The 14,229-nt window shown below is 43.7% G+C and overlaps 1 protein-coding gene across 5 annotated transcripts in view; it reads right to left on the reverse strand.

Moving 5' to 3' along the window:
* ADGB (androglobin) overlaps nucleotides 1-14,229 on the reverse strand; it is a 178,074-nt gene that overhangs the window by 126,221 nt on the left and 37,624 nt on the right. For all 5 annotated transcript variants that reach the window (XM_029058720.2, XM_039911155.1, XM_039911153.1 and 2 more), the window contains exons 6-7: nucleotides 7,010-7,149; nucleotides 1,779-1,865 (exon numbers count right to left, since the gene is read on the reverse strand). In XM_029058720.2, coding sequence (XP_028914553.1) covers nucleotides 1,779-1,865; nucleotides 7,010-7,149 — 227 coding nt within the window. The remainder of the gene's footprint in view (nucleotides 1-1,778; nucleotides 1,866-7,009; nucleotides 7,150-14,229) is intronic.

Consider the following 14,229-nt stretch of genomic DNA (forward strand, 5'->3'; position numbering starts at 1 on the left):
TACATACATGTATATATATATATGTACATATATACATGTATATATATATATATACATATATACATGTATAATTCAACTGATGAAATGCAATGGTTAATACATAAGAATTAGCAAACCATGCGCTAAGTGAGAGTTCTCCTCTCCATTAAAATCTTAAAGGACTTTAGTAACCATCCTACTGTGAGATTTTCCAGTGAACAAATTTTTAGTAAACCAATGAGCTAAATTAATGGATAAACCTCAGCCTTCAGCATAAGCATCAAACTCTCCTTCTGAATAACTAAGGCTTTCTGCTAAAGGCAGTGATCCTCTCAGAGCAGCTCTGAACAAGGGGTATGCAATACAAGGTTCACACAATTGGGGACAGATATGGGATAAAAGACATATCTCCTTTCTCTCATTTCCTATCTTCTATTCTTCTCATTTCTGTTCTAGAAATACAGCGCTGCATATATATATATGTAAGAAATCTTCAACTTTCCAGCCTTTCTACTGGAAATTTCTAGGAGTGCTTTGAGTCTAGTAAATAACAAAAACTGAAAATAAAGGATTAAAGTCAAAGAAACTTTCAAATTAATCAATCATATTCATTGAGTGTGTACAGAACACTGTACTAAGAATTCAAAAAAGTACAGTGTAACAGAGTTGCTTGACATGTTCCCTGCCCAATAGGAGCTTATAGTCCAGAGGGTCAAAAAATTATTAACCAGCAGCCAGGTGATGTTGCTTGTAATTTCAAAAATATATTTTAAACTGGGTGTTTTAACAAGCATAAAACAGGTATTTCATATTTATGGGGAGGTAAGGTACCTAGAATGTGGAATATTAATGTCCTTTGCTCTGCTACTTACTGCTTTTTCATTATTACACTGCTTATTAGCATCTCAACTGGATAATGGACAGGTAAAATGAAGAGAAATTCAAACCAGTTGAAAAAGGTGGCAGAGGTTGATGGTGAAACACATGACTACAATGAAAATTTTAGAGTTTTGGTGGATTTTAATTTATTCATGCTTTTTCTACTGACCCCCTCAATTCCAGGCTTCAGCCCAGTAAAGACCAAGGATTGGCTGTATTGATTTTCAGATACAGAATGAGGTCTATTTTAATCTCAAATGTCCAAGGAATCAAAAGTTTGGCTTCGTTACCAATGCTGTATCCTGAGCTATAACTTCTGTTCTTTCTACTCCGTAAACCTGCTTAATTTCCAGGTTTCAGTGAAGAAAAATGTTGAGATGTAATCAAGTTGTCTCAATATAACCTTGTTGTAGGAGGCAAAGCTATTTGAAGATATTTTTAATGATTGTGATCTTTAAACACTCTAGGCTTTCTATTGCACATTCTTTCTGAGCTTTTTTTCTATACTGTATTTAGTCCATAATCATTCCTGAAGAGTTTGTGATATTAGTCAGAACTTACATTGAGCGATTTGGGATGTCCATTTGCAAAACAATGTAATCATATAATTAATATAACAAGAAAATATTGACAAGGAGTCATTTCCTATGGTAAATGATTATTTATCAGTGGTTTGCCACTTGTAAGTCAAACATTTAAATAGCTTTGCAATGTATGCCAGTTGTGAAGCAGATATTTTCATGAATCCCTTAATGATTTTTTTAGCTCCTTAAATCAATCCTTTCCGAAACCCTGGGGATTTTAAAATGCAACCCTTCAAGGAATTTGCTTTAAATACCTAGTTTAAGATGAGGCTATTTTGTTTTCAGCAATTTAGGTGGACAAGAATAGGAACAAATCATTTAAATTGCCAAACTTACCGGAGCGGAATGACTTCTGGTAACCACCCAGTAAAGGCATGGAGTACTGTGAACTCTGTCACTTCCCTTTTTCCAGCTACGTGAATACTAGGGTACAAAAAAAAAGAGTTAAATAGGTTTCAAATACTATCAAAATATGAAAACTTTCCATTAAATATAATTCAATGATATGCAGCTTTTTTCAAACTGAAATGAAAACTATTATAATGCCTGGAAAATAGATATGCCTACTGACTTCTGAATCCAAACATGATTGAGAGCGTTGAAGGAGAAGGGTAGAATTATATTTCTTTCAAATGTTGGTCCCCGAACCCAGAGTTGGAAAACTCTAAATAACCGTCTGGTGGTAGCAGGTGAAGCACTGCTCTTTCTATTGATTTTTCTTACTTTGGCTACTTGCTTTCCTGCAGAGCTCTCTTAGACATCTTAGCTGCCTCTGACACTGTGGACCGCCTCCTTTCCTGGATACACTACCTAATTTAGGTTTCACTCATACTTTTCCTTCCTCAGTACGCTTGTTCTCAGACTCTTTCACTGGTCCCTCGTCTACCTCCCAATCCCTAACTATGAGAAATCCCGCAAAGCTCAGTTCTGGGTTCCCTTCTATTCTCGACCTACACCCACTCCCTTGGAGAACTAATTCACTCCTATGGCTTCAACTACCATCTCTATGCTAATGATTTCTAAATCTATATCTCCTGATCTCTTTCCTGCTCTGCAGTCTCATATTTCCTCCTGCCTTCAGAGCATCTCTACTTGGCTATTCCAATGAAACCTCAAACTTAACATGTCCAAAAGAGAATTACTTATCTTCCCACCCAAAACCTTCCCTTCCCTGACTTTTCTGTAACTGTAGATGGCATCACCATCCTGCCTCACAAACCAGTATCCTTGGTGTTATCCTTACTCATCTCTCTCATGCAACCCATAGATTCAATTTGTCGCCAAATGCTGTCAGTTCAACCTTCCCACCATCATTAAAATCCACCCTTTCCTCTGCATCCAAACTGCTACAAAGCTAATACAAGCACTCCTCCTATCTTGCTTTGATTATTGCATCAGCCTCCTTGCTGACCTCCCTGCCTCCTCTCTCTCCCAATTCTAGTCCAAACTTCATTCTGCTGCATGGATCATTTTTCTATAGAAACATTCAGTCAATGTTTCCCCACTCCTCAGGAACCTTCTGTTGCCCATCAAACAGAAACTGCAGCGTGGCTCAGTGGAAAAGAGCCCGGGCTTGGGAGTCTGAGGTCATGGGTTCTAATTCCAGTTCCACCGCTTGTCAGCTGTGTGACCTTGGGCAAGTCACTTAACTTCTCTGTGGCTCAGTTACCTCATCTGGAAAATGGGGATTAAGATTGTGAGCCCCACATGGGACAACCTGATCACCTTGTATCCCCCCAGTGCTTAGAACAGTGCTTTGCACACAGTAAGCGCTTAACAAATACCATCATTATTATTGACTTTAAAGCACTCAATCACCTTGTTCCCTCCTGCCTTACCTCCATGCTTTCCTACTACAACCCACACACTTTGCTCCTCTAATGCCAACCTACTTACTGTACCTTGATCTCATCTATCTTGCTGCCAACCTCTCATGTCCTGCCTCTGGTTTGGAACACCCTCCCTCATCATATCCTACAGACAATCACTCTCCCTATCTTCAAAGCCAAATTGAAGGTCTATCTCCTATAAGACAAGCCCTTACTTCCTCTTCTCCCACTCCCTTCTGCATCGCCCTTGTACTCTGATTTATACCTTTACTGATTCCTTCCTCAGCCCCACAACACTTATGTACATATTTACAATCTATTTATTCATATTAATGTCTGTCTTCCCCTCTAAACTGTAAAACTTGTTGGGGGCTTGGAACATTTCTACCAACTCTCTTATAGTATATTCTCCCAAGTGCTTAGTACAGTGTTCCACACATATTAAGCACTTATTAGATATGATTGATTGAATCCTGAGGTCTCTGTCAGAAGCAAAAATATGGGTTGAACATACAATTAGCATAATTTGTCTCTTATACTCTTACTGTTTTTTAGCCATGTTTCCCACACAATTCCAAAGTAAACATTTCTCTCAGCCGCCTATAGAACCTATCCAGGGCAATCCAACTACCTGAAGAAGTAAATGGTTATGCTAATTTCCAAATCTTTTATTCAAAGCATCATTCCAAACTAAAGTACTGGCTGCTGCATAGATCATCCTCTTGAAGTGCCATTCAGCCCACATTTCTCCTCTCTTCACTGGATTTCTGTGTCTCACAGCTCACAGTCAGTTTCAAGGCCTTCCACCAATACAAACCACTTTACTCATCTGTTCTGTCCTTACTACTCCCAAGTTTCCTCTCTTCACTCCTCCCAAACCAACATTCTGGTTCTTCCTCACTCTCTGCTCTTTGGCTTCCATCCCTTGCTTACACTGTACCCCTGGCTTGGACCACCCCCTCTTCCCAAATCCAACAGACTGCACCTCTCCCCACAAAGCTCTCCAAAAATCCCTCTTCCTCCATCAAGCCTTTCTCAATTAGTTTTAGTTTGTGAGCCCCAACGAGGCTAGTAAATTTCACCTGTGTATTTTCTCCCAGTGCTTAGTACAGTGCTCTGTACACTGTAAGCACTTAATAAATATTTCTACTACTTCTAATTTCCCAGCACTCTAAGCCATATAAACTCACAGCCAACTCAAGTACTTATTTATATTCACCCTTGGCAGTCTTATATGTAGGCTTATTCTTGTAGATAGGGAATGTATCTTACAACTCTGTTACATTGTACTCTCCCATGAGCTTCATACAGTGCTCTGTACACAGTAAGTGCTCAATAAATACCACTGATTGATTGTCTTTACTGAATTGTACATTCAATTATTTATTCTGACTATTCCTATAAATACTTCTGTGTTTGTCTCTCCACTGAGGAGCAGTGTGACATAGTTGAAAGAGCATGGGCCTCCCAAGCCTGGGAGTTAGAGCTCAACCACATGCTTATGTGACCTTGGACAAGTCACTTAACTCCTCTGTGCTTCAGTTATCTCAGTGACTCAATTTGTGCTCTCCTTCCTACATAGATTATGAGCCCTGTGTAGGACAGGGACTGTGTTTGACCTAATTATCTTGTATCTAACTCAGTAGTTAGAGCAGTTCTTGACACACAGTAAGCTCTTAACAAATACCAAAAAAATTATTATCATTATCATTATTAGATTATTAGATTATTAGAGTATAAGATCACTGTTAGCAGGGAATATGTCACTTCTTACTCCATATTCCCCAGGTGTCTAGTACATGCACTGCATCAAATGGCTACACACTAAATATTACTACCACGACTAGATCTTTGAGTGGTAGAAGCCATTCATAATAATAATGTTTGCATTTGTTAAGTGCTTACTATGTGCAGAGCGCTGTTCTAAGCGCTGGGGTAGATATAAGGTCATCAGGTTGTCCTACATGAGGTTCACAGTCTTCATCCCCATCTGCAAAATGAGGCACAGAGAAGATAACTGAGGCAAGTTAACTTGCCCACAGTCACACACTGACAAGTGGCAAGCCAGGATTCGAACTCATGACCTCTAACTCCCAGGCCCGGGCTCTTTCCACTGAGCCACGTCATGGGCAAGCAGGACCAGACCCCTCTAGTAGCATAGCTTATATGAACCTCTGGAAACTGGAGTTCCCTAGTAAGTTTAGGGGAGTATACAGGTAAACCAGGTGAATTTCATCAGGATTATTGAAGGTCATTTAACCCCAAACTACTTTATGGTTTTAAGTAAAAATCTAGACTCTTGGAAGACCTTGCTTTCATTTTCCACTGTTCATATGTTGTTACAATGGGTTTGCTGTTTATCAATCTACCTTTCAGTGATATTTGAGCACTACTCTCTGTAGAGTCCTGTACCAAGCACTTGAGAGAGTATCATACAACAGAGTTAGTAAACACAGTCCCTATTGTTGGGGGAGTGGTGGAGGAAAACCAGAAAGTACCAGATCAGGGGTTAAGTTAAAATATCAGCCAAAAGCAGCTGAGAATCAGTATGGCCAAGCAGATAGAGCATGGCTCTGGGAGTTAGAAGGGCCTGGGCTCTAATTACAGATGCACCACTTGTCTACTGTGTGACTTTGGTCAAGTCGCCTATCTACTCTATGCCTCAAATACCTGAGTAAACTATGGATTAAGAATGGGAGCCCCATGGGGGACATGGACTGTGTCCAATTTAATTAGCTTGCAGCTAGCCCAGATCACAGTTCAGTGACTGGCATGTTGCAAGCACTTAAAAACCATTAAAAAAACAAAACGAAAAGAACTGCTGTTCCAGCTCCATGGCAGCGGTTATCATATTTTACAGAAGTGTGAAGAGAACAGACAGGGAGGGTGCAGGGTGGAAGCCCCAGGTGCTGCAGACGTAAAGCAGGACCCTCTGCTCCCACTCTGTGCCCTGGCATGGTTACGGCTGGGCACCAGGAAGTGGCGATGGCAACAAACTGAGTGTAGGCAAAATGAAGAGGGGAGCCACTAAAGGGCCAGGTTGGTTGGACCGGAAGATGCTGGAGGGGGCCAGGGGAGCAATCATTGAGGGAGGTGGCTACAGATAATGCTGATAGGGGTGCAGGGTTGTGCTGTGTGGCCCCACCGTGGCAAATTGCTGTTCAGCCAACCAGCATGCTCCTTCAGCCCCCACCTTGCCATTCCTCCATCGCCCCATCTGCTGACGCTGGCCCCAGTTCAGGTTCCAGGAGCAGGAGGCAAAGAGGACTCGTTCACTCTCTTCTTCCTTCCACACACCCTCCTGCCAACACCGCCACTGGGATGGTGGGGTGGGAGGCAGCAGTGCACTCCGGGGAGGAGGTGGAGAAAAGCAACAGGGGGAGAAGAAGGGAGACCTCGGGTCTAAGCAGAAGGGCTAGCTCAGCCCTGTGTCCAGTGCAGAGGTCCGAACTGCAGAAATGGGCTCCTACAGGGCTCTGGAGAGTCACACCGCATGCAAGGTGGAAGGGCAAGAGGAGTGGGATAGGGAAAGGCTCCCTTTCCTGGGGTTTCTGTCCTTGGCCCGACAGGTTGAGTCCAGGAAAGGGCAGGGTGCCTGATTCCACCTCATTCCACCTCCTCCTGTGATGTCATCATATTATGCCATATACCTGGCATGTCATGGGCTACCAAGGCAAGAAATTTATTTTCCTTTCACCCCTGCATATTATCAATTACTAGAGTACTCCCACAACATACTCAGTGTTTGCCAGCTTAATAATAGCCTTAGTTAATATCATTGGCCAAAGTTCAATTTCACACGTTGTAGCTGGAAGTAATAAATTATCCTCTTCATCAAAAGGCAGAGTGTCATCAACAGTTATCTTCCTCCAGCAACCCTAAAAGGGAGAAGAAAACTCAACTTATAACACCATAAATAAAATCAATTAATAGGTCTAACTCCAGTACAAACCTGTTTTTTTTTCACTCATGTTGAAATATAATGCTAGTGGTAGAACAAGTTCTTGCCTGAATTATACATTACAAGAATAATATAATAACATAATCAATGGTATTTACTGAGTGTTTATCTTGGGCAGAACACTGTACTAAGAACCTGGGAGAGTGCAATACAATAGAGTACACAGACACGAAGATAGGGGGAAGACAGACATTAAATTACCAATGAATATGGACGTAAATTCATATGTGAGGGTGGAGTGCAAATCAAAGTATTCATTCAATAGTATTTTCATTCAGTAGTATTTATTGAGCGCTTACTATGTGCAGAGCACTGTACTAAGCGCTTGGGATGAACAAGTCGGCAACAGATAGAGACAGTCCCTGCCGTTTGATGGGCTTACAGTCTAATCGGGGGAGACGGACAGACAAGAACAATGGCACTAAACAGCATCAAGGGGAAGAACATCTCGTAAAAACAATGGCAACTAAATAGAATCAAGGCGATGTACAATTCATTAACAAAATAAATAGGGTAACGAAAATATATACAGTTGAGCGGACGAGTACAGTGCTGTGGGGATGGGAAGGGAGAGGTGGAGGAGCAGAGGGAAAAGGGGAAAATGAGGCTTTAGCTGCGGAGAGGTAAAGGGGGGATGGCAGAGGGTGTAGAGGGGGAAGAGGAGCTCAGTAAGTGGTACTCTGGCAATGCAGAAGGAAGGACAAATAGGGGAAGTGAGGGCTTGGTCAGGTAAGGCCTCTTGGAGGAGATTTAATTTTAATAGGTCTTTGAAGAGGGGGAGGGTGGTGGTCTGTCAGATATGAAGGGGGAGGAAATTCCAGGCCAGAGGAAGTTATGTGGGCAAGAAAGATAAGATTGAGGCACAGTGAATAGGTTGGTGTTATAGCAGCAAAGTAGGAGATCAGTGAGGGAAGGTAGGAGGGGGAGGGCAATTGGGAGAATACAATCCACTGGAGTTGGCAGGCATGTTCCCTGCCCATGACAAGGTTATATCCTCCTAACTTTTTTGCCTGTGGCTTTTGCTATAATGGGACTTTTTTCAATTTGAAAAAGCAATAGGATTACCATGCTTACCAGTTTAAATGATTGAACTCTTAAAATGTTAAGCCCAAATAATTAGGTTCAAAAGATGCCTAGAGCTGAAATGTCTGCAAATCCAAAGTTTTGCATAAGGAATTCCTATGGGCTCACTCTGTTATAGTAGGCATTCTAAGAATCAGAAGAATCTAATCAAATTAAAATGGGCTAGGGATAAGAAAGTAAAGCCCTTCTATATTGCCTAAATCAATTGATTGTGCCTTCTTAAAGGGTAAAATGTACTATTCTTAGGAACATTTTTCAATCCTTCCATCCAACAGCCTCTTGTCCATAACTTGAAGCTTGCTAATTTACATGGCATTATAGTTTCCAAAATACTTGGAGCTCAAAAAATAAAGCGCTTTTAAAAAAAAATGATAAAAGTATATTAACTTCTTATGACTTACACAGTGTATTGCTGAAGCTATAGTTTGAAAGAATTGTACATTCCAAGCACTTAGTACAGTGCTCTGCACATAGTAAGTGCTCAATGAATATTATTGAATGAAAGAATGCCTTTTTAAAAGTCCTATTTCCTTATAAAAAAGTTAAGAACATTGGTGCATGAGCTTGGGAGTAAGATGGGCCTGGGTTCTAATCCCAGCTCCTCCACTTACCTGCTGTGTAACCTTGGGCAAGTCACTTCAGTTTTCTGGGAATCAGTTCCCTCATCAGTAAAATGGAGATTGAGACTGTGAGCCCCATGTAGGACAGGGACTGTGTCCAACCTTGTATCCACCCTAGTGCTTAGTACAGTGCCTGGAATATAGTAAGCACTTAACAAGAGAAGCAGCGTGGCTCAGTGGAAAGAGCACGGGCTTGGGAGTCAGAGGTCATGAGTTTGAATCCTAGCTATGCCACTTGTCAGCTGTGTGACTGTGGGCAAGTCATTTAACTTCTCTGTGCCTCAGTTACCTCATCTGTAAAGTGGGGATTAACTTTGAGCCTCACGTGGGACAAGCTGATTACCCTGTATCTACCCCAGCACTTAGAACAGTGCTTGGCACATAGTAAGCGTTTAACAAATACCAACATTATTATTAAATACCATTAAAAAATGGGCATATTTTTCCTCATTAAAATAGCAGTCTTGATTTGCTAATAGCAGAATCCATTTCAGGAAGCATCCGGAATCAATCAATGGTACCCATTAAGTAGTTATTGTGTGCAGTGCTCATTACTAACAGTTGGGAAAGTACAATATAACAGGCTTTATAGAGGCAGTCCCTGCCTACAAGGAGTTTAACAATTCTAGAGGCGGAAACAGACTCCACCCTCTCTACTCATCTCGACTCTCTCGCCCCCCTTTCCCTCCGCCGCTCTCGCTCCACTAACCCACAGCCCTGGATCACCTCCTCCGTCCGCCTCCTATGCTCCTATGCTCGAGCTGCTGAGCGCCGCTGGCGAAAGTCCAAGCACCAAGCCGACCTCACACACTTCAAATTTATCCTTTCCTGCCTTAACTCTGCCCTCTCCTCCGCCAGGCAAAGCTTCTTCTCCTCCCTCATCGACACCCATGCCCGTCACCCCCGCCGATTGTTCCGGACCTTTAACTCTCTCCTTAGGCCCCCTGTTCCTCCCCCTCCCCCATCTCTCACCCCTAATGATCTGGCCACCTATTTCCTCACGAAAATCAACACGATCAGGTCTGAGCTCCCCAAAGTCACCCCTCCGCCTCTCCCCTCCCCCCCAACAACCCCCTCCCCTACTTTCCCATCCTTCCCTGCAGTATCCTCAGAGGAGATCTCCTCCCTCCTCGCAAGTGCCACCCCCTCCACCTGCGCCTCGGACCCCATTCCCTCTCACCTTCTTAAAACCATCGCCCCTGCCCTCCTCCCTTCCTTAACTTCTATTTTTAACCACTCAATCTCCAAGGGCTCCTTCCCCTCTGCCTTCAAACACGCCCACGTCTCCCCCATCCTAAAAAAACCCGCTCTTGACCCCACTTCCCCCTCCAGTTATCGTCCTATCTCCCTACTACCCTTCCTTTCCAAAATCTTAGAACGAGTCGTCTACAATCGATGCCTAGAATTCCTTAACTCCCATTCTCTCCTAGACCCCCTCCAATCTGGCTTCCGTCCCCTCCACTCTACCGAGACTGCTCTCTCTAAGGTCACCCATGACCTCCTTCTTGCCAAATCCAATGGCTCCTACTCCATTCTGATCCTCCTTGACCTCTCTGCTGCCTTTGACACTGTCGACCATCCCCTCCTCCTCCGTACCTTATCTCACCTTGGCTTCACGGACTCTGTCCTCTCCTGGTTCTCCTCTTACCTCTCTGGCCGATCATTCTCGGTCTCCTACGCTGGAGCCTCCTCCCCCTCCCATCCTTTAACTGTTGGAGTTCCTCAAGGGTCAGTTCTTCTGTTCTCCATTTACACTCACTCCCTCGGTGAACTCATTCGCTCTCACGGCTTTGACTACCATCTCTACGCAGATGACACGCAGATCTACATCTCCGCCCCTGTCCTCTCCCCCTCCCTTCAGGCTCGCATCTCCTCCTGCCTCCGGGACGTCTCCACCTGGATGTCGGCCCGCCACCTAAAACTCAACATGAGCAAGACTGAGCTCCTCATCTTCCCTCCCAAGCCCGGTCCGCTCCCAGACTTCTCCATCACCGTGGATGGCACGACCATCCTTCCCGTCCCGCAGGCCCGCAATCTCGGTGTCATCTTTGACTCGTCCCTCTCGTTCACCCCACACATCCTATCCGTTACCAAGACCTGCCGGTTTCACCTCTACAATATCGCCAAGATCCGCCCTTTCCTCTCCACCCAAACGGCTACCTTACTATTACGGGCTCTCGTTATATCCCGGCTAGACTACTGTGTCAGCCTTCTCTCTGACCTCCCTTCCTCCTCTCTCGCCCCGCTCCGGTCTATTCTTCACTCCGCTGCCCGGCTCATCTTCCTGCAGAAACGATCTGGGCATGTCACTCCCCTTCTTAAACAACTCCAGTGGTTGCCTATCGACCTCCGCTCCAAACAAAAACTCCTCACTCTAGGCTTCAAGGCTCTCCATCACCTTGCCCCTTCCTACCTCTCCTCCCTTCTCTCTTTCTACCGCCCACCCCGCACGCTCCGCTCCTCTGCCGCCCACCTCCTCGCCGTCCCTCGGTCTCGCCTATCCCGCCGTCGACCCCTGGGTCACATCCTCCCGCGGTCCTGGAACGCCCTCCCTCCTCACCTCCGCCAAACTGATTCTCTTTCCCTCTTCAAAACCTTACTTAAAAATCACCTCCTCCAGGAGGCCTTCCCAGACTGAGCTCCTCTTCCCCCTCTACTCCCTCTGCCATCCCCCCTTTACCTCTCCGCAGCTAAAGCCTCATTTTCCCCTTTTCCCTCTGCTCCTCCACCTCTCCCTTCCCATCCCCACAGCACTGTACTCGTCCGCTCAACTGTATATATTTTCGTTACCCTATTTATTTTGTTAATGAATTGTACATCGCCTCGATTCTATTTAGTTGCCATTGTTTTTACGAGATGTTCTTCCCCTTGACGCTGTTTAGTGCCATTGTTCTTGTCTGTCCGTCTCCCCCGATTAGACTGTAAGCCCGTCAAACGGCAGGGACTGTCTCTATCTGTTGCCGACTTGTTCATCCCAAGCGCTTAGTACAGTGCTCTGCACATAGTAAGCGCTCAATAAATACTATTGAATGAATGAATGAATGAACATTAAACAAATTACAAGTATGTACATAAATGCTCTGTGCCTGAGGATGAGGGGGATTATCGAATCCTAAAAGGGTTCAAGTGCAAAGGTGACACAGGAAGAAAGGGAGTAAATGATATAGATATAGGGGAGTCTTCCTCCATCTGTTTTTTATAGGAAAACACAAGTCTTCTCTCTGAGCTTAACTGAATTCAAATTTCCTCTAGCCCAGTACAGTGGACATGGACTTGTGTACTAAATCTCACAGCAATAGGACAAGACACCACCCACCCACTGAAACTTAAAGATGATAGTTGGAGCCATACAACAAAAGGAAACACTTCCTCAAACAAACTGTGGTAAACATATAGAATTCATTAATTCAGAGACGTTGTCTGGACAAAACAATACCACTATGAGTCACAAATGACTCAACAGCATAAGACAAGACTATGTACCCACCACATTGGGGCAGATTCAAAATCATTAGGTTGCATACAGCCTCTGACTTATATGAGGCTCAAGAGACTAAGGAGAAAGGTGAACAGATATTGAACCCCCATTTTACAGATAGGAAAACTGAGGCTCAGAGAAGTTAAGTGACTTGCCCAGGATCACACAGCATGTCCAAAATGAGCTTCTAGAATGAAAATTGTTTAACGATATTATAATTATATTCTAAATGTATATGCATATCATTCTTCTGCTTAGGGCCACAGGGGATGCTATAACACTTCCCATAGACCAGCATAGGGAATCAGAAACATCCTGTTTAATTGCACATTCCCTGCCTTGCTCAAGGCAGAAGACATAATAATGTTGGTATTTGTTAAGTGCTTACTAGGTGCTGACCACTGTTCTAAGCACTGGGGGAGAAACAGGGTAATCAGGTTGTCCCACGTGGGGCTCACACTTTTAATCCCCATTTTACAGATGAGGGCACTGAGGCACAGAGAAGTTAAGTGACATGCCCACAGTCACACAGCTGACAAGTGGCAGAGCTGGGAGTCGAACTCATGACCTCTGACTCCGAAGCCCAGGCTCTTTCCACTGAGCCATGCTGCTTCGGAGCACGTACATTCTTGTACATACAGATTAGTCAGAAACACCTGATGCATACTGCAGTTGGATAGTTTTGTTTTACTTTTGCTCAGACAAATGCAACAAAATATAAAGTTCTTAGGCTAAGGCAGAATTAAATCCACTCCTTTGTGGGATTTATGTGAATGCATTACCTTCAAAAGAAAAGTGTCATCTGCCCTATAGTTTCAGCAAGCATATGGTCCTGATGGGTGACTTGTCTCATAGTTCCCCTGGAAGTCTACACTTTAGATTTACTCAGAACCCAATGCAGGGACACATCTGCAGTGTTTGCTGCATCCTTTATGCTAGATCCAGTATATCCAAGTACCCTAATTTGGTTTTCTACTTCTTTTAGATTTACAGAAACAATCCAAGTCCTTAGGCTCGGCTAGAGCATGGGTCTGGAAGTCAGAAGAACCTGGATTCTAGTCCTGACCCCACCACTTATCTTCTGTGGGTGATCTTGGGCGAGTCACTTCACTTCTCTGTGCCTCAGTTACCTCATCTGTAAAATGGGGATTCAGATGGTGAGCCCCATGTGATACAGGGACTGTGTTCAAACTGATTAGCTGGTGTCTACCCCAGTGCTTAGTACAGTGCCTGGCACATAATAAGTGCCTAACAAATATCAGAAAAAAAGGAAAGAATAAGGGTATTCTATTTGCTTATGTACTTGCTTTAGATAACTATTTGATCTCTCCAATGTAAGAAAACTGTTTGCTGTTAAAGCTAACTGCCATCAAAAGTACATCCATTCTGGGTTTATGGGTTTGCTAAGTCTGCCAGTTATTTCTCCAGAGGTAAGGGAGACAGACTAAGGACAAATTGATTGGTAGTATCAAAAGAAAAAGTTGAAAAGCACTTAAAAGAGAGGGTCTCTCCTTTACCCAGAGAGCAGGAGCACGCTCACCCACACCCAACAAACACACACTCCTTCTCCCCACAACCTTCCCAAATCCCTCAAGGATAATCCCTTTTGTGTGCATGGAAACTTTTCTATTTGCAAGAGACTTTTGCCCTCTGAAATGATTCTTCTCACCTATTTCATTTTCAAGGATCCAAGGGATAAGCAGTGCTCTAAATAAACTACATTCTGAAACTTTGAAAAAAAACAACGATGTGCATTATGTTTCACTCCACCTACCTCACCACATATTAAAAACCTAAACAAAATCACTGTTAATCA

This window comes from Ornithorhynchus anatinus, chromosome 2 (genome assembly GCF_004115215.2).
Source record: "Ornithorhynchus anatinus isolate Pmale09 chromosome 2, mOrnAna1.pri.v4, whole genome shotgun sequence".
NCBI lineage: Eukaryota > Metazoa > Chordata > Mammalia > Monotremata > Ornithorhynchidae > Ornithorhynchus > Ornithorhynchus anatinus.